General features: G+C 44.1%; 1 protein-coding gene and 1 non-coding gene across 5 annotated transcripts in view; both read left to right on the forward strand.

Moving 5' to 3' along the window:
* The first annotated feature begins 2,180 nt into the window (after positions 1 to 2,180).
* On the forward strand, positions 2,181 to 2,394 carry LOC120364229 (small nucleolar RNA U3). Its single transcript, XR_005579556.1, has one exon. It is a non-coding gene; the product is annotated as a small nucleolar RNA U3 (small nucleolar RNA).
* Positions 2,395 to 8,019: 5,625 nt separating this feature from the next.
* WDR89 (WD repeat domain 89) overlaps positions 8,020 to 21,252 on the forward strand; it is a 55,253-nt gene continuing 42,020 nt past the window's right edge. The window contains exons 1-2 of one of the 4 annotated variants that reach the window (XM_074393147.1): positions 8,120 to 8,191; positions 8,506 to 8,695. In XM_074393147.1, coding sequence (XP_074249248.1) covers positions 8,634 to 8,695 — 62 coding nt within the window. In that variant the 5' untranslated portion in view covers positions 8,120 to 8,191; positions 8,506 to 8,633. Of the gene's footprint in view, positions 8,192 to 8,217; positions 8,696 to 21,252 lie in introns of those variants that run through there. The other 3 variants (XM_074393149.1, XM_010335144.3, XM_074393148.1) reach the window with 3 other exon arrangements.

The following is a 21,252-nucleotide window of genomic DNA, read 5'->3' on the forward strand; positions in this document are numbered from 1 at the left end:
CCCAGCTAATTTTTTGTATTTTTAGTAGAGACAGGGTTTCACCATGTTGACCAAGATGGTCTCAATCTCTTGACCTTGTGATCCACCCGCTTCGGCCTCCCAAAGTGCTGGGATTACAGGCTTGAGCCACCGCGCCCACCAAAAAAAAAACATTTTTAGTAAAAAAAAAAAAGTGTTGTTCTCTATGCAGTAAAGAAAAAAAAGTGTTCACTGGGCGTGGTGGCTCACGCCTGTAATCCTAGCACTTTGGGAGGCCAAGGCGGGATGATCATGAGGTCAGGAGTCCGAGACCAGCCTGACCAACATGGTGAAAACCCCATCTCTACTAAAAATACAAAAATTAGCCGGGCGTGGTGGCACATGCCTGTAATCCCAGGTACTCCGGAGGCTGAGGCAGGAGAATTGCTTGAGTCCAGGAGGCAGAGGCTGCAGTGAGCCAAGACTGCACCACTGCACTCCAGCCTGGGTGACAGAGGAACTCTGTCTCAAAAATCAAAATAAAATAAAAAGTGTTCATGATACCATTTTTCCTACCTTTTCCACACTAAAAAAGATTGTAAAAATAAGTAGCCTGAAAAACAGAATTAGAATAAAATAGGTGCAAAGGGAGAGCAGAAAAAAAGAAAGTGTGACTGGTTGTCAGCTTAGCAATAACTTTTTCAGCTCTTAATTTACGTACATTTAGAACCAGTCTTGTAGCACATGCTGCAAATCAACTACACGTGAATTGGCAAATAGGTACTTTAAAATTTTTTGTTTTTTCTGAGACAGAGTCTTGCTCTGTCTCGCAGGCTGCAGTGCAGTGGCACAATCTCAGCTCACTGCATCCTCTGCTCATTGCAACGTCTGCCTCCTGGGTTCAAGGGATTCTCGTGCCTCAGCCTCCCGAGTGGCTGGGACTATAGGCATGTGCCATCATACCCAGCTAATTTTTGTATTTTTTGTAGTGACGGGATTTCACCATGTTGGCCAGGCTGATAAACTCCTGACCTCAAAGTGTTGGGATTAGAGGTGTGAGCCACTGTGCCAAGCATAAAATCTTACTTAAGAAAGAAGTGAACTTGTTTTCAAGAATTAGGACCCAAAGCTGCTCCTTTTGGCCCTAACCATACTCTCTGTTTAAAAATAAAGTAACGGAGCCAGGCGGGTGGCTCACACCTATAATCCCAGCTATTTGGGAGGCTGAGGCAAGAGAATTGCTTGAACCCAGGAGGCAGAGATTGCCGTGAGCCAGGATCACACCATTGTACTCCAGCCTGGGCAACAAGAAGCAATCTCTGTCTCAAAAATAAATAAATAAATGAATAAAAATAACAAAGAATTGGCTGGGCACAGTGGCTCACACCTGTAATCCCAGCACTCTGGAAGGCCGAGATGGGCGGATCACCTGAGGTTGGCAGTTCGAGACCAGCCAGGCCAACATGGAGAAACTGCATGTCTACTAAAAATACAAAATTAGCAGGGCATGATGGGCGCATACCTGTAATCCCAGCTACTTGGGAAGCTGAGGAAGGAGACTCACTTGAACCTGGGAGACGGAGGTTGCATTGAGCGGAGATCACGCCATTGCACTCCAGCCTGGGCAACAAGTGTGAAACTCCGTCTCAAAAAAAAAAAAAAAAAGAGAGATCAAGACCATCCTGGCCAACATGGTGAAACCCCTTCTCTACTAAAAATACAAAAATTAGGCGCCTGTAGTCCCAGCTTCTTGGGAGGCTGAGGCAGGAGAATCACTTGAACCTGGTGGGGAAAGGTTGCATAAAGTGGCAAGATTGTGCCACTGCATTCCAGCCTGGCGACACAGTGAGACTCCGTCTCAAAAGAAAATAAAAAAATAAAGTAGCAGGCTGGGTGCGGTGGCTCATGCCTGTAATCCATCACTTTGGGAGGCTGAGATGGGCGGATCACATGAGGTTGCGAGTTTGAGACCAGCCTGACCAACATGGAAAGACCCTCGTCTTCACTAAAAATAGAAAATTAGCCGGGCGTGTTGTTGGCTCATGCCTGTAATCCCAGCTACTCAGGAGGCTGAGGCAGGAGAATTGCTTGAACCTGGGGGGCAGAGGTTGCAGTGAGCCGAGATCGTGCCATTGCACTCCAGCCTGGGCAACAAGAGTGAAACTGTCTCAAAAACAAAACAAAAACAAAAACAAAAACAAACCAATTAGAAATAAAGTATCAAGACCATACTTTCAAGGATCATTTCTATAGTTCACTCATTACTAGAGAAGCTGTTCTGAACATGCAGGGGCACAGGAAACCACGGGAAGGAGGCACAGTACTCCCTTCTGAGCTTGAAGCCAGCTCTTCTGCCTCACTGCACCTGCCATTTGCCACTGATGATCATTCTCTTCCTGAAGGAGAATGAGAGAGAAAGGATGCAGTCTGAGTGGTTCCTGTTTAAAAAATAATAAAATAAAAGTATGGTCCTAATTCTTATTTTTTGTTTATTCATGTTTTTGCGGCAGAGTCTCTTTTTTGTTGCCCAGAAAGGAGTGCAAAGACGCAATCTTGGCTCACTGCAACCTCCGCCTCTGGGCTTGAAGTGATTCTCCTACCTCAGCCTTTCAAGTAGCTTGAATAACAGGTACCCGCCACCACGCCCAGCGAATTTTTGGTATTTTTAGTAGAGATGGGGGTTTCACCATGTTAGCCAGCCTGGCCTCGAACTCCTGACCTCAGATGATCTGCCCACCGCTGCCTCCTAATGTGCTGGGATTATAGGCATGAGCCACCGCATCCAGCCTCTAATTCTTTTTTTTTTTTTTTTTTTTTTGAGACGGAGTTTCGCTCTTGTTACCCAGGCTGGAGTGCAATGGCGCGATCTCGGCTCACCGCAACCTCCGCCTCCTGGGTTCAGGCAATTCTCCTGCCTCAGCCTCCTGAGTAGCTGGGATTACAGGCACGCGCCACCATGCCCAGCTAATTTTTTTGTATTTTTAGTAGAGACGGGGTTTCACCATGTTGACCAAGATGGTCTTAATCTCTCGACCTCATGATCCACCCGCCTCGGCCTCCCAAAGTGCTGGGATTACAGGCTTGAGCCACCGCGCCCGGCCCCAGCCTCTAATTCTTAAACAGAAGACCCAGACACTGTTTGTCAAATAGTGTGGCCTTCTTTTTTCCTCCATTTAGTGTAGCTAGTTTACTATCTGTTCACTCTTTTAACTTGAAAGTGCAAGAAAAAAGAAAAAAAAAAAAGAAAAAGTGGCATGAAGAGAACATACAGCTTGAATCCATCAATTCAGCACTTTCAGCAGCTCTGTGAAAAGGTTTTCCAGAGGTGGGTGGGATTTTTGATTAACATAATTATAGGTTTCAGTGCTAGCCCTGACTCTTCATCAACTTTCATCTTTCTAAACTAAAAAGGGTAATAGTAAAGTGCATCTTAAAACTGAAGGATTTAAACAGTACCACCTCTTATCTTTAGAAGAGCAGTTTGGCACAGGGACTGGTATAAACCAGCTGGCACCCGTCACAGGATGTTCTCACCACCACCCACCCTCTGGTTTCAGCGGCAGTCTTGTTGACATTTTCAGAAACTATAGAGCTGGTGGCTTCCAGGAAGTACTCCTTACATAGTAGAGGCATGCATGCCTAGGAATGGCCCTTACATGTATTGGGAAATCTTCAAGAGAACCTGGGATTCCAGATTTGGGCAAAGGAATATGGTGCTTAAGATTGGAGCCAGAGACTCCATGTAGGTCAAACTAACTTTGGGAAGGAATTCAGTTCATGGTTTGACTCTGAAACAAAATTGAAGACATGGCTGGGCATGGTGGCTCATGCCTGTAATCCCATGGAAAGATGAGGCAGGCGGATTACTTGAGGTCAGGAGTTCTAGACCAGCTTGGCCAACATGGTGAAACTCTGTCTCTACTAAAAATATAAAAATTATCTGGGCATGGTAGGCACCTGTAATGTCAGCTGCTTAGGAGGCTGAGGCATGAGAATTGTCTGAACCCGGGGTGTGGACATTGCAGTGAGCCGAGATCGTGCCACTGCATTCCAGCCTGAGTGACAGAGCAAGACTCTGTCCCCAAAAGAAAAAAAAAAACCTCTTTCTCCGTACAATTCCCATCTTGATAAATCACCTCCGTCTAGACAGCGGGCAAGATGAATCCACTGGGCAGTTACAGTGTGCGTTGGTGAGGTGGGGGATGTCTCAAAGTCATGTCTCTCTAAGCCTGACAAGTTTTGCATACTTTACATTGCTTAAGTTGCTCTGAGCTGCTGCTTCTTCTTCTTTTTTTTTTTTTTTCTTGAGATGGAGTCTCACTCTGTCGCCCAGGATGGAGTGCTGTGATCATAACTCACTGCAGCCTTGAACTCCTGGGCTCAAGCAATTCTCCTGCCTCAGCCTCCCAAAATGCTGGGATTACAGGTATGAGCAACCACATCCAGCCAAAAGTATGCTTTAGACTACAGCTTCAGCTCATGCCTGAGTTCCAGCCTGCCTTTCCTGATGGCCTGCTCTACCAATTTCAGACTTAACTAGGGAGCTGCCACAACTGTATGTCAATTCCTTGCCAAAAAAAAAACCTTTAATATATGCCTCCTCTTGATTTTATATTTCTGATGGAGCCTTGATACAGTGACTGAGCATGAGAACTTGCAAGTAGTATGAGATACAATTTGTTTTTGTTTTTGTTTTGCAACGGGGTTTTACTATGTTGCTCAGGCTAGTCTTGAACTTTGGGGCTCAAGCGATCCTCGTTTCAGCTTCCCAAGTAGCTGGCATTACAGGGGTGCACCATTGTATCCAGCTCATTTTAAATTATTAGTTATTTAAGTAATGTGTATAATTTGGACTTCATGTCATATTTTAACAATATATGTGAGTGTATGTGTGGGTATACATAATTTTTAATGCCGTTTAAAATCATCTCTTTACATTTTTTTCATGGTAGTATCAACCTAAAAGGAAGAAGCTGGGGCAAAAGTAACTTTTGAGGGGGCTAAGATTGAGGACTGCATTTCAGGACACTTCCAACTTGCCTTGAGTGCTCCCGAGAACAAAACAGAGGCTCAAGTTTTTGAAGAAAATAGGATGAATCGGGAGAAGGGAGGATTACAGAACTTGTTCATTAGGAATTCTCATTGGTTTACAGAAACAACATTGGCTAGTGATTGGCTATACACTGTTGAACTACAGGATGTACTGAATTTTACGGCTACTTAGGATCAGTCTAGAGACTATATAACAAATGGCTCCAAGAGTAATTATTTAGTTAAATGGAGAGTGAGACAAGAATGCTGGTACATTTTAAATGCCTCCCTGGGCCTGAGGGGCTTGCATTCCTCAGATAAAAAGTTTTTTCCCTGGGCTGGGAGGCTCATGTCTGTAATCCCAGGACTTTGGGAGGCCGAGGTGGGTGCATCACCTGAAGTCAGGAGTTTGAGACCAGTCTGGCCAATATGGTGAAACCCCCGTCTCTACTAATACAAAAATTAGCCAGTGTTGTGGCATACGCCTGTAGTCCCAGCTACTTGGGAGGCTGAGGCAGGAGAATCGCTTGAACACGGGAAGCAGAGGTTGCAGTGAGCTGAGATTGTGCTACTGCACTCCAGCCTGGGTGACAAAGTAACACTCTGTCTCAAAAATTTTTTTTTTGTTTATAAGTAGCTCTTAAGTGACAAAGAATAACAGCCTACGTTTTTTTTCTATTTTGGATCTAAAAACTCAAGTTTTCCTTCGTATCAGCAATGCATTCTGCAAACCAGAGTATCTGAGACAAGCCTCATCAATTTAGGAGTTTTATTTTGCCAAGGTTAAGGACGTTCCCATAACACAGCCTCAGGAGGTTCTGAGGACATGTGCCCAGGGTTGTCGGGGCATAGTTTCATTTTACACATTTTAGGGAGACATAAGACATCAATTTATATATGTAGGATGTACATTGGTTTAGTCTGGAAAGGCAGAATAACTTGAAGTAAGGAGGAAGTCCACAAGGAATTTCCTTGCAGCAAATTGTGAAAGAAGGAGGGAAGTAGCTTTTTTTTAAATTTTATTTTATTTTTATCCTTATAGCTATCTCATTGAGGAACAGAATGAGAAGCAGGTTTGCCCTACACAGTTCCAAGCTTGACTTTTCCTTTTGGCTTACTGATTTTGGAGTCCTGGAGATTATTTTCTTTTCACAATTCTAAACACCTGAGCTAACTGACCAATACCATTCTTTCATATCAGATACTAATTAAAACATTTGTTTCTTCCTTTGACTTCTCTCCCCACAAGATCTTTAAACTACAGTTGTCATGTCCTAAATCACTGACCTCCAAATATGCTTTTGATCACATACTTCTCAAAAGAATTTTACCATTTGCTTCAATACATATATATTTTTATCTATACATAGAAAAAATGGCCAGGCTTGGTGGCTCATTCCTGTAATCTCAGCACTTTGGGAGGCCGAGCTGGAAGGATCCATTTGAGGCCAGGAGTTTGAGACCAGACTGGCCAACACAGTGAGGCCCCCTCTTTTACTTAAAAAAAAAGGGGCTTGGGCGTGGTGGCTCACGCCTGTAATCCCAGCACTTTGGGAGGCTGAGGTGGGCGGATCACCATCTAACCAACATGGAGAAACCCTGTCTCATACTAAAAATACAAAACTGTTTTAATAAAGGCTGAAAATAGGCCGGGCGCGGTGGCTGAAGCCTGTAATCCCAGCACTTTGGGAGGCCGAGGCGGGTGGATCACGAGGTCGAAAGATCGAGACCATCCTGGTCAACATGGTGAAACACCGTCTCTACTAAAAATACAAAAAACTAGCTGGGCGTGGTGGCGCATGCCTGTAATCTCAGCTACTTAGGAGGCTGAGGCAGGAGAATTGCCTGAGCCCAGGAGGCGGAGGTTGCGGTGAGCCGAGATCGCGCCATTGCACTCCAGCCTGGGTAACAAGAGCGAAACTCCGTCTCAAAAAAAAAAAAAAAAAAAAAAAAAAGGCTGAAAATAGACATTATAATAAAGTTTTTAATAATATACAATGTGTATTGCTCCTGATGTTGGTCTCGCTTAACATTTTAAGCATAGCCCTATTTTCCTGTCAAGACAGCAGCCAGTTCTGAACACTTGATTCATATAAGCAGCTGCTATTCATGTCACCGTAGTATACATAAAATTGCTAAATGTAGGATTCAAATACTCTTAAATGGACACTAATACGCAAATCAGGCTGTTTTGTTGTGACAGCGAAAGGTTTAGACACAAATAATTTTAGTATCCACTTAGTACAGTAATCATGAACATATAGCATAGAGCCAGGCACAGTAGTAAATTGTTACAAACACTAACATTGATCGTTTACGAACATAGATTAAGTCTTTACACGTTTCTTAAATGTTCTTTGCCTTTAGTGCTGCTGATAAACGAAAGGATAAAAAGTCCAACGGAACACATGAAAACCACAATAAATGTCAACGAGTGTTATTAACAATAAGGAAGAACTCAGAAGTAAAAACTACATTTAAAGCTACTGGACTCGAAAGTCTCGGACTACAAATACCAGAGTTCCTTAGAGCCGAGGCGGAGCTACCTTCAAACTGATAGTTTTTTTTACCCAATGACAGCCAGACAACTCCTAAACTACGTTCAGCCCGGCTTGAAGGGCTGGTTTCTTCGTGTGCAAACACTGACATATTACGTAGACTTTCAGAACACGAGTGGTAGTTTCAGGGCCTGGGTCTAACTACTAAATTACTTCTCCCCGCATCAGTCTCCTAGTCACCTTAATAACTCTCTATTAAACTCTGACTCGGTGGAAACTCGAGCGTCTAAACGCTGAAACTGACAGACCGCACTATCGGTAGGACGTACGCAGTCCGCCGGGAAGAAGGCGGAATCTGCCTTATTCTTGCCTTTTATTGGCCACACGTCCCACCAATGGGGCCGTGAAACTTCCGCAAACGTAACGTATGGCGCAGTGGTGTGCGCGTTGTACGTACGCTGGGACTATGAAGGGGCAGACGTTCTGCTGTCGTCCAATCGGGAGCTAGCAAGAATTTCCCGGGCCTCTAGGTCAGACGCCTCTCGCGTCGCGTTGTGGCCTGCCTCTCTGCAGCCGACCAATCCTCTTGATTTTCTTGTGTGCATTATCCAATCAGAGAGGTCGAGGTGGGTTTCCGGTCGACAGCTCTAAGCCGCCGCGCCGCCTGCATTTTCTCCGGTTCGGTTTGGGGGCTGGCTGCTAAGGTACCTTTTGCAGGGTCGGGCTGGGCGGGGTACCCAGGATGGGCAGCCCTCTCAACGAGCGGCAACGCTGTGGTTGAGTTAGAAAGCTAGAGTCTCTGGACGCGTGTCGCGGGAGCGCGGAGGGAATTGGGAGGTTCTGGTCGGAGCGAGCACGTGCTGGGCGTCTCGCTCTGCGGTCGGAGACCCCACGTCAAACCTGTGCTGGCCCTGGCCGGAGAGCCTTCTGCGGGTCAGGCTGCTGTGGCCGGCGGCGTCCACAGCTCTTCATCTGGGGCGTTTTTCCGTGTAACTCAGACGCCCTTGCTTATTTTTAGGGAAGGACCTGTTTCCTCCTCCTGTTCCCTCCCCGCGGATACTTTCCCCACCACCTTCTGGATTTGGTAATATTTTGGTAGGCCAGAAAGCAGATTTTCACTTGGGAAGAGACGTCCCGTAGTATGGGATGTGGTATGATACCAGCTACTGGTCTATGATATCATTTAAACCACATGGTGGTTTAAAGAGGTAGGTACTGTGAGTATTCTCATTTTCACGGGAAGAAGCAGTGTTAGACATTACTCATTGTCGGTCTCTGACAAATTGTGGCATTCAGCTTCCATGGACGTAAAATTAAAAGATGGTATAACTTGTAAAATGTTGCTCCTGTTTTCTTTACTAACTGAAAATTACTTAAGAAGTCAATAAAAGCCCGGGCGCGGTGGCTCACGCCTGTAATCCCCGCAGTTAGAGAGGGAGGCCAAGGCGGACGGATCACGAGGTCAGGAGTTTGCGACTAGCCTGGTCAACACGGTGAAACCCCATCTCTAACTCAAAATAAAAAAAAAATTAGCTGGGTGTGGTGGCAGGAGCCTGTAATCCCATTTACTGGGGAGGCTGAGGCTGGAGAATCCCTTGAACCCGGGAGGCAGAGATTGCAGTGAGCCGAGATCGCGCCATCACTGCACTCCAGCCTGGGCAACAGAGCGAGGCTGCGTCCCCTACCCCCCACCTCCCCCAAAATAAGTCAATAAAACACACCTAGAAATGAAGTAATTGATTGTTACCAAGTATAATGAGCTAGAGGAAAGACATCATAGGTGCCAGTTATTGACCTTTGACTGGACAAGACAGCCTCAGCTTCTTCACCTGTGTAATTGAAATCAGTACCAAACTTGACTGCTTAAGAGTTCTGAAGATCGAATGTTTCAATGAATATAAAAGGTTACTGATGAAAACCACATGTGACTTTATGCTTTTCAAATTCTTTCCTGTGGAGCCTGGACTGTCACTGGAACCTATGGCAGAATAAAACAGTGGTAACTTGCAGTCAGGTACCATTTATGTGAGAAATACCTCTTTGGTTTTTTGTTTTGTTTTTTAATGAGGAGAGTCTTGCTCTGTTGCCCAGGCTAGAGTGCAGTGGTGCAGTCTCAGCTCACTGCAACCTCTGCCTCCTGGGTTCAAGCGATTCTTCTACCTCAGCCTCAGCCTCTGGAGTAGCTGGGACTACAGGCACATACCATCATGCTCAGCTAAGTTTTGTGTTTTTGGTAGAGATGGGGTTTCACCATATTAGCCAGGCTGGTCTCGAACTGCTGACCTCGTGATCCACCTGCCTCGGCCTCCCAGAGTGCTGGGATTACAGGTGTGAGGCACCGTGCCCGGCTGATAAATACCTCTTAAACCACTAAGGACTGCTTACTCCTTGTTCAGTATTCAGGAAAGTATTCCCTGTGTGTGCAGAAACGTTACTTACCTGGTTTGTATTCTTACCTTGGACTGCTGTGGCTATTGTAAAGCAAAAGTTTTATTTTCTCTCACTTTGTGTCATGATCCATGCAGGGTGTTTTTCCACATGGGAGTACAGTGGCAGTCTCAGGTCACTAGAGTTTCGAACTATGGAGCTCAAGTGGTCCTCCTTTCTCAGCCTCCCAAGTGGCAGGGATTACACCCATGCTGCTTTTGAGTTGTATTTTTGAACTAACCTAAAGTCATGACTACTTTTTCTGCAGCTGACACTATTAGCTGCACATAGGACTGAAGATAGTACTGCCTTTTTTGCTTTTTCCCTGTGTGCTTTAAAGAACTACATTTTCAGTGATTTCTGTGTGTGTAAGATCTTTTCATTTACTTGGCAGAAATAAAAGAGAATTTCGATATATCTGAACTGGAATGGTCTTTATGTTAATTTTGTTCAATATTTTAGGGCAGACTAAAGGTTATTGCTAAACTCTCAAAAGCAGGCGTCCCCAAACTTTTTACACAGGGGGCCAGTTCACTGTCCCTCAGACTGTTGGAGAGCTGCCACATACTGTGCTCCTCTCAATGACCACCAATGAGAGAGGTGCCCCTTCCTGAAGTGCGGCGGGGTGGGGGGCCGGATAAATGGCCTCAGGGGGCCGCAGTTCGGGGATGCCTGGTCAAAAGGGTGTATTTAGTTCATATGGCTATTGTCACAAATAACAGCAGATTTAGTTGAACTTGAAATAACACATTCTTTCTGCCTTTTTTTTTGGATGAAAAGTATACACTCAAGAAAGGGGAATGCAGATGTACTTGAGTCACCTCTTGGTTTTTTTTTTTTTTTTTTTTTTGAGACAGAGTTTTGCTCTTGTTACCCAGGCTGGAGTGCAATGGCGCGATCTCGGCTCACCGCAACCTCCGCCTCCTGGGTTCAGGCAATCCTCCTGCCTCAGCCTCCTGAGTAGCTGGGATTACAGGCACGTGCCACCATGCCCAGCTATTTTTTTGTATTTTTAGTAGAGACGGGGTTTCACCATGTTGACCAGGATGGTCTCGATCTCTCGACCTCGTGATCCACCCGCCTCGGCCTCCCAAAGTGCTGGGATTACAGGCTTGAGCCACCGCGCCCGGCCCGGTTTTTTGTTTTTGTTTTTGTTTTTCTTTTTGATATGAGGTCTCACTATGTTGCCCAGGCTGGTGGTCTCAAACTCCTGAGCTCAAGTGATCCTTCCACCTTGGCCTCCCAAAGTTCTGGCATTATTGGCATGAGCCAGGATACCCAGCCTCATTTATTCTCTTTTAGTTCTGGAGGTCAGAAATGTAAAATCAGTTTCACTGGGCTAAAGTCAAGGTGTTACAGGCCCAATTCCTTCTGGAGGCTCTGAGAGGAAGATGGTTTCCCTACCTTTTCCAGCTTCTAGTGGCTGCCTGTCTTCCTTGGCCTGTGGCTCCTCTCTGCACAGCACATCACTCCATCATCATACCACTTTCTTATAAATAAATAAATAAATCCACAAAAAGTTCAGGAGAACTCCCTGAACTTTTCCACATCTCCCTCTGCCTCTCTTATGAGGGCATTTGTGATGATATTAGGACCATCCAGATAATCAAGGATACTCTCTCCATCTCAAGATACTTTTGTAAAGTCCCTTTTGTCATAAAATGAAACAGTCACAGGATCCTATGTACCTTTGAGGGCCGATATTCAGCCTACCACAGAAAGATCTAAAGAAGAGTAAAGCATCCTATCCCACGAAGTCTCATAGGGACTATAAGAGAAAAAGAAATTCACAGTTAATGCTTGGTGAGTTAGACTTTCTGGTTACTGTAAAAATAACCTAAGTCGGCCAGGCGCGGTGGCTTACGCCTATAATCCCAGCACTTTGGGAGGCCAAGGCGGGTGGATCACAAGGTCAAGAGATCGAGACCATCCTGGTCAACATGGTGAAACCCCATCTCTACTAAAAATACAAAACATTAGCTGGGCATGATGGCGCGTGCCTGTAATCCCAGCTACTCAGGAGGCTGAGGCAGGAGAATTGCCTGAACCCAGGAGGCGGAGGTTGCGGTGAGCCGAGATCGCGCCATTGCACTCCAGCCTGGGTAACAAGAGTGAAACTCCGTCTCAAAAAAAAAAAAAAAAAAAAAAAAAAGCAAAATAAACCTAAGTCGCTACAGGTTGGAGCTTCTACAACGTTTCCACTGGAATATCTTTAGTAACAAAGGTAGATGAATATACCTGTGATATTTGGAAACAAAGCCTGAATTAATGCTTTAGAAGAGTAAAATTTCTTTGAGTTCTAATCTTATAATTTAAAATTTTATGTGACTTTTGCATTCAGTTTTATATGTTTGTTATAAGTAAAATTTTGATGCCGCAAAAGAAATAGCACTCAAATCCTGTCAGCAAGGCAGTTTACTTCTGTAGATTGGTGCTGCTAACGGATGGAGCAATGGCCACTGCACGCTTAGACAAGACTGGGAAGGGGTACTTATACCCGACGGAAGTGGTCCCTACTGCTGTGTCATTCTGCTATCCTCTAGGGTTAGACAGCACAAGCTAGACTAATCCCAATTGGCTATTTTAAAGAGAGCAGCGGTCTGAGCTTGAGTGGCAGGATGGGTGTTTTGGCAGAAAGATGATTACAGGTGGGTCAGAGCAGGTAGCCAGGGGTGACCTAGGTCAAAGAAGGTGATGGGATTAGGTGACTGGGATGAGTCGGGATGGAGCAGGGGACCAGGGGAACAGATGTGAACTACTGATTAGAACTGGTGGAGAAGGTTGTTTACTGGAATTATAAGGAAGTTAAACTTTAGAGAATTGATAAGAGAGCTGAATGTACTGACATACTGATTCTTTGAAGAGAAACTTGGGGTTCACTGTAACATGTTTATGTTTGATGCTGTTTTGAATTACATCAAAGCATTGCTGTTCTAGAGAAGAGGCTGTTGATTCTATAGCTTCATTATTATTTTACTTTTTTTTTTTTTTTTTTTTTTTTTTTTGAGACGGAGTCTTACTCTATCGCCCAGGCTGGGGTGCAGTGGCGTAGGCTTGGCTCACTACAACCTCTGCTGCCCGGGTTCAAGCAATTCTCCTGCCTCAGCCTGTAGCTGGGATTGCAGGCACCTGCCACTGTGCCCAGCTTTCTTTTGTATTTTTTGTTTGTTTGTTTGTTTATTTATTTTTAAGATGGGATTTCTCCATGTTTGCCAGGCTGGTCTCAAACACCTGACCTCAGGTGATCCGCCCACCTCGGCCTCCCGAAGTGCTGGGATTACAGGCGTGAGCCCCCGTGCCCGGCCTCACTTTTGTATTTTTAATAGAGATGGCAGTTTCACTATCTTGGCGAGGCTAGTTTTGAACTTCTGACCTCGTGATCCACCCGCCTCAGTCTCCGAAAGTGTGCCTGGCCTTATTTTACTTTTAAATTTATTTTTAGAGATGGGGGTCTCACTATGTTGCCTACTCTGGACTCAAACTCTTGGGCTTAAATGATGGTTCCCACCTAAGCCTCTTGAGTAGCTGGGACTATGGGCATGCAACACAGTGTCCAGCTAATAAGGTAGGGTCTTGTAATTTTCTTTTTTTGAGGGAGGCAATGACTTTTTTAAAAAAATTATTTTTATTTTTGCATTACGTTACTGGGGTATAGGTGGTATTTGGTTATATGAGTAAGTTCTTTAGTGGTGATTTGTGAGATTTTGGTGCATGTATCACCTGAGCAGTATACACTGCAACCATATTTGTAGTCTTTTAGTCCCTTGTCCTTCCCTGCTCTTTCCCTCCCCCTTGCTGAATCCCCAAATTTCATTGTATTATTCTTTTTTTTTTTTGAGAACGGAATTTCGCTCTTGTTACCCAGGCTGGAGTGCAATAGCGCGATCTCAGCTCACCGCAACCTCCGCCTCCTAGGTTCAGGCAATTCTCCTGCCTCAGCCTCCTGAGTAGCTGGGATTACAGGCATGTGCCACCATGCCCAGCTAATGTTTTGTATTTTTAGTAGAGATGGGGTTTCACCATGTTGACCAGGATGGTCTCGATCTCTTGACCTTGTAATCCACCCGCCTCGGCCTCCCAAAGTGCTGGGATTACAGGCATGAGCCCCTGTGCCTGGCTCATTGTATTATTCTTATTCCTTTGCGTCCTCATAGCATAACTCCCATATATCAATGAGAACATACAATCTTTAGTTTTCCGTTCCTGAGTTACTTCACTTCGAATAATAATCTTCACTCTCATCCAGGTCACAGCAAATGCTGTTAATTCATTCCTTTTTATGGCTGTGTAGTTTTCCATCATTCATGCATGTGTGTATACACACACACACACACGAGTTTTTCTTTTTTTTTTTTTTTTTTGAGACAGAGTCTCACTCTGTGGCCCAGTGGCATGATCTAAGCTCACCACAATCTCTGCCTCCCAGGTTCAAGCGATTCTCCTGCCTCAGCCTCCTGAGTAGCAGGGATTACAGGTGAGTCCACACCCAGCTAATTTTTGTATTTTTAGTAGAGATGGGGTTTCATCATGTTGGCCAGGATGGTCTTGAACTCCTGACCTCATGATCTGCCTGCCTCGGCCTCGCAAAATGCTGGGATTACAGGCATGGCTCCGCTGCACCCAGCCACACATCACAGTTTCTTTATCCACTCATTGATTGATGGGTATTTGGGTTGGTTCCACGATTTTGCAGTTGTGAATTGTGCTGCTATAAATGTGTGCAATTATCTTTTTTTGTATAATGACTTTTCCTCTGGGTAGATACCCAGTAGTGAGATTGCTGGATCCAGTGGTAGTTCTACTTTTAGTTCTTGAAGAAATCTCCACACTGTTTCCCTAGTGTCTGTACTAGTTTGCATTCTTACCAGCAGTGTAGAAGTGTTTCCTATTCATTGCATCCATGCCAATGTCTACTGTTTTTTGATTCTTCAATTATGGCCATTCTTGCAGGAGTAAGGTGGTATCACATTGTGGTTTGGATTTGCATTTCCCTGATCATTAGTGATGTTGAGCATTTTTTCATATGTTTGTAGGCCATTTGCTTATCTTCTTTTCTTTTTCTTTCTTTTTTTTTTTTTTTTTTTTGAGATGGAGTTTTGCTCTTGTTGCCCAGGCTAGAGTGCAATGGCTCGGTCTTGGTTCACTGCAACCTCCACCTCCCGGGTTCAAGCAAGTCTCCTGCCTCAGCCTCCTGAGTAGCTGGGATTACAGGCATGTGCCACCACATCCGACTAATTTTATTTTAGTAGTGACAGGGTTTCTCCATGTTGGTCAGGCTGGTCTTGAACTCCCGACCTCAGGTGATCCACCCACTTCGGCCTCCCAAAGTGCTAGGATTACAGGCATGAGCCACTGTGCCTGGCCAAATGTTTGAAATCTTAAAATCTGGCCGGGCGCGGTGGCTCAAGCCTGTAATCCCAGCACTTTGGGAGGCTGAGGCGGGTGGATCACGAGGTCAAGAGATCGAGACCATCCTGGTCAACATGGTGAAACCCCGTCTCTACTAAAGATACAAAAAAATTAGCTGGGCATGGTGGCACGTGCCTGTAATCCCAGCTACTCAGGAGGCTGAGGCAGGAGAATTGCTTGAACCCAGGAGGCGGAGGTTGCGGTGAGCCGGGATTGCGCCATTGCACTCCAGCCTGGGTAACAAGAGCGAAACTCCGTCTCCAAAAAAAAAAAAAAAAAAATCTTAAAATCTTTCTTTTTTTTTTGAGATGGAGTCTCGCTATGTTGCCCAGACTGGAGTGCAGTGGTATGATCTTGGCTCACTGCAACCTCCCCCTCCTGGGTTTAAGCAATTCTCCTGCCTCAGCCTCCTGAGCAGCTGGGACTACAGGTGCCCGCCACCATGCCCAACTAATTTTTGTATTTTTAGTAGAGATGGGGTTTCATGATATTGGCCAGGCTGGTCTCGAACTCCTGACCTCATAATCCACCCAACTTTGCCTCCCAAAGTGCTTGGATTACAGGCATGAGCCACTGCGCCCAGCCTTGCCATTTGTGTATCTTCTTTTGATAATTGTCTCTTCATATCCTTAGCCCACATTTTGATGGGCTTTTTTTTTCTTACTGATTTGAGTTCATTGTAGATTCTGGATATTAGTCCTTTGTCATATGTATAGATTGTGAAGATTTTCTCCCACTCTATGTCTGATGATTCTGCTGACTGTTCCTTTTGCTGTGCAAAAGTGCTTTAGTTTAATTAGGTCCCAGCTCTTTATCTTTGTTTTTATTGCATTTGCTTTTGGGTTCTTGGTCATGAAATCCTTGCCTAAGCCATTGTCGAATTTCCAGTGTTATCTTCTAGAATTTTTAGTTTCAGGTCTTAGGTTTAAGTCCTTGATTCATCTTGATTTGATTTATATATAAGGTGAGAGATGAGGATCCAGTTTCATTCTCCTACATGTGGCTAGCCAATTATCCCAGCACCTTTGTTGAAAAGAGTGTCTTTTCTCCACTTTATCTTTTTGTTTGCTTCACCAAAGATCAGTTGGCTGCAAGTATTTGGGCTCATTTCTGGGTTCTCTATTCTGTTCCATTGGTCTCTGTGCCTATTTTTATACCAGTACCGTGCTGTTTTGGTGACTATGGCCTTATAGTATAGTTGGAAATCAGTTAGTGTGATGCCTCCAGATTTATTCTTTTTGCTTAGTCTTGCTTTGGCTATGTGGGCTCCTTTTTGGTTCCATATGAGTTTTAGAATTGTTTTTTCTAATTCTGTAAAGAATGATGGTGGTATTTTAATGGGGATTTTGTTGAATTTGTAGATTGCTTTTGGCAGCATGATAATTTTTACAATACCGATTCTACCCATCCGTGAGCATGGGATGTGTTTCCATTTGTTTGTGTCATCTATGATTCTTTCAGCAGTGTTGTGTAGTTTTCTGTGTAGAGGTCTTTCGACTCCTTTATTGGGTATATTCTTTTCTTTTCCTTTTTTTTTCCTTTTTTGAGACAGAGTCTTGCTCTGTTGCCCAGGCTGTGCAGTGGCACAGCTTGGCTCACTGCAACCTCTCCCTCCCGGGTACAAGTGATTCTCCTGCCTCAGCCTCCCAAGTAGCTGGGACTATAGGGGTGCGCCACCTTGCCCACCTAATTTTTTGTATTTTTAGTAGAGATGGGCATGTTGGCCAGGCCGGTCTCAAATTCCTGACCTCAAGTGATCCACCTGCCTTGGTCTCCCAAAATGCTTGGATTATAGGCTTGAGCCACTGTGCCCAGCCTGTTAGGTATATTCCTAAATATTTTATTTGATATTTTGGCAGCTATTGTGAAAGGGGTTGAGTTCTTGATTTGATTCTCTGTGTGATCGCTATTGATGTATAGAGGAGCTACTGATTTATGTACATTAATCTCCTGACCTCGTGATCCACCTGCCTTGGCTTCCCAAAGTGCTGGGATTACAGGTGTGAGCCGCCGCGCCCGGCCTCAAGATATAGTTTAAATGCATTCTTTGTTGACTTTTGTCTTGATGACCTGTCTAGTGCTGTCAGTGAAGTATTGCAGTCCCCACTACTGCTGTGTTGCTCTTATCTCATGCCTTAGGTCTGTTAGTAATTGTTTTATAAATTTGGGAGCTCCAGTGTTAGGTGCATATATGTTTAGGATTGTGATATTTTTCTGTTGGACAAGGCCTTTTACCATTTTATAATGTCCCTTTTTGTTTCTTTTAACTGCTGTTGCTTTAATGTTTGTTTTGCCTGATAGCTGCTCTTGCTCACTTTTGGTGTCCATTGGCATGAAATGCGTTTTTCCACCCCTTTACTTTAAATTTATGTGAGTCCTCATATGTTAGGTGAGTCTCCTAAAGGCAGTAGATAGTTGGTTGGTGAGTTCTTATCCATTCTGCAGTTCTGTATCTTTTTTTTTTTTTTTTTTTTTTTTTGAGATGGAGTCTTACTCTGTCACCTAGGCTGGAGTGCGGTGGCGCGATCTTGGCTCATTACAACCACAGCCCCTTGGGTTCAGGTGATTGTCTTGCCTCAGCCTCCTGAGTAGCTGGGATCACAAGCATACACCACCTCACTCAGCTAATTTTTGTATTTTTAGTAGAGTTGGGGTGTCACCCTGTTGGTCAGGCTGGTCTCGAATTCCTGATCTGGTGATCCGCCTGCTTTGGCCTCCCAAAATGCTGGGATTATAGGTGTGAGCCACCACTCCCAGCCTTGTTTTTTCTTTAAGCAATTTATTTTCCTGAATATTTATCCCTTCACTTCTTTGTTTGTTTGTTTGTTTTTTGAGAGGGAGTCTTGCTCTGTCACCCAGGCTGGAGTGCATTTGCAAGATCTCCACTCACTGCAACCTCTGCCTCCCTGGTCAACCAGTTCTCCCTACCTAATCCCCACAAGTAGCTGGGATAACAGGTACCTGCCACCACACCCAGCTAATTTTTGTAATTTTAGTAGAGACAGTTTCACCATGTTGGTCAGGCTGGTCAAGAACTCCTGACCTCAGGTGATCCACCCACCTTCGCTTCCCAAAGTGCTGGGATTACAGATGTGAGCCACTATGCTCAATTTTTGTGTTTTTAGCAGAGACAGGATTTTGCCGTGTTGGCCAAGCTGGTCTTGAACTCCTGGACTGAAGTGATTCACCCACCTTGGCCTCCCAAAGTGTTGGGTTTACACACATGAACCACTGTTCCCACCCTGAAATTTAAGTAATTATTAATATGTTAGACATCTTTCTATTTGGAGATTGGAATTATGTCCTGGTGATATTTTACAGTTTTCTTAATTTTTGGATCTCCTGATAGATGGCAGTAGTAATCAGTGCCAAGGGCAAGGAAAGCAAGTATTTAAACAGTTTGATAGCTTAAGTCTTAATTCCTATGTTTAGTGAAGTTACAACTGACCGTGCATGATTTTCAGTTCTTTTTATCCTTCACATCTGATCTATAAAGTACATGTGAACTTTTTCTCCTCTTAATATCTTTTTTTTCCCAGTTATTTCAAGGGTTATGCCTTTTGTTGGTTATTTCTCTGATATCACGGTCTTTTACTGTGTTCAGAGGAGAGGAAATGAGTTTAGAATTTAATAGATTCTGATCTTACCACATTATAACACCAAAGTGGTTAAAAGAGCTAGTTCTGCTTTATCTTTACATGAGTATTATACAGGCTATAAATATTTATGTTTAGGGATTTGTTTTGATTTCTATTTCAGCATAGTTCTTTTGGATGGTCTCCTAATTTGGAAAATTAAATAGTGAATCAACCTGAGAATGCAAAAGGAAGTGTCTCTAGCTTTCAATAAATATTTATAAAATATTGCTTTATTGTCTGAGAGATATGTTTACATGATTATAAACTATTCAACATCAGGAAGCCTTATTCTGGCTTAATCTTATTTCATCCACCAATTAACAGTGGAAATTTTTAAAATCAATATATTAGTGTCTTTATGTTTAATGAATTAGGATAGCATTTTGAGGGGATCATTCGTATTGTGAATTTACCTTAGAAGCATCTAGTCCAGGCGTCCCCAAAGTACGGCCCACGGGCCACATGCAGCCCCCTGAGGCCGTTTATCCGGCCCCCCCGCCGCACTTCAGGAAGGGGCACCTCTTTCATTGGTGGTCAGTGAAAGGAGCACAGTATGTGGCGGCCCTCCAGCGGTCTGAGGGACAGTGAACTGACCCCCTGTGTAAAAAGTTTGGGGACGCCTGATGTAGTCTATACACATACACAAATATATATATACTTTACACACATTTATATGTAAAAGGGGTAGAAATCCTGTCAAATACTAGTTTATTCTGCAGGTTTTCATTTGACACTTCATACTGCTTTTCTTTGACACTCTATACTCCCACCTAGTGGTATTTGAGTGCTGCTTTTGTGCCAAGCACCATTCTCGGCACTTAAAGTGGTCATTAATTTATGAAACCCTATGACATTGATATTGCTCTCTCCTGTTTAAAGAATAAGAAACTAAAACATATAGCTAGTAAAGGCAGGATTTGCACAACAGCAGTCTGGCTCTACACCCATTCTCTCAGCTACCATGCAATACCTGTCTCAGCATCCCCATCTAAAACACTGTAATAAAAAGACTGTCTTTTAGGGTCATTGGGAGGGTTCAGTGAAGCAATTCATATGAAGAGGCTGACACAGTAACTTGGATCGTAATGATCAGCTAATATTAGTTGTCATTTGGCCACTTTTCTGGTTTTCTTCCAATTGTTTTTTCATTGTCTCTATTAAAATTTTGTGGTTTTTCCCTCACTCATTCCTTAATCAGTGGTGTTCAGGGTTCTGTGCTTGGCCTGGCGCTTGCTGTCATTCTGTATAATTCCTTTGTAGCAGGCACATTCAGTGCCTAGTTTTTTTTTGGGACGGAATCTTGCTCTATCACCCAGGCCGGCATGCAGTGGCGTGATCATGGCTCACTGCAACCTCGGCCTCCCAGGTTCAGTTGATTCTTGTGCCTTAGCCTCAGACTACAGGTGTGCACCACCACGCCCAGCTAACTTTTGTATCTTTTTGTAGTAGAGACGGGGTTTCACCATGTTGGCCAGGATGGTCTTGATCTCTTGACCTCATGATCCGCCTGCCTCAACCTCCCAAAGTGCTGGGATTACAGGTGTGAGCCACCGTACCTGGCCTTTCTTTTATTTTTATTTTTCTTAAGGTTGACATTAAATTGCTAGGGTCACAACTGCTTCTCCAGAGATTTGCATTGCTTACTTTTTAAATTAAGGTGTCTTCCCAAATGTACATCTTTAGGGTCTGTCTGTCCTAGCCATCTTATCTAAAAGATCTTTTTTTTTTTGAGACGGAGTTTCACTTTTGTTACCCAGGCTGGAGTGCAGTGGCGCAATCTCGGCTCACCGCAACCTCCGCTTCCTGGGTTCAGGCAATTCTCTTACCTCAGCCTCCTGAGTAGCTGGGATTATAGGCACGTGCCACCATGCCCAGCTAATGTTTTGTATTTTTAGTAGAGACGGGGTTTCACCATGTTGACCAGGATGGTCTTGATCTCTTGACCTCGTGATCCACCTGCCTCGGCCTTCCAAAGTGCTAGGATTACAGGTTTGAGCCACTGTGCCCGGCAAGGTCTTTTCTTTTTTTTTTTTTTTAATTTTTTTCATTGCATTTTAGGTTTTGGGGTACATGTGAAGAACATGCAAGATTGTTGCATAGGTACACATGTGGTATCTAAAAGATCTTGACCCCATCTTATCTCTTCTCATCATGTTACATCCCTTAAACTCTGTTTTATTTTTCTTTATAGAGCTTGTCATTCTTTATGTTATATATATATATATTTTTTTGAGACGGAGTTTCGCTCTTGTTACCCAGGCTGGAGTGCAATGGCGCGATCTCGGCTCACC

Source organism: Saimiri boliviensis, chromosome 2 (assembly GCF_048565385.1).
Source record: "Saimiri boliviensis isolate mSaiBol1 chromosome 2, mSaiBol1.pri, whole genome shotgun sequence".
Taxonomy (NCBI): Eukaryota; Metazoa; Chordata; class Mammalia; order Primates; family Cebidae; genus Saimiri; species Saimiri boliviensis.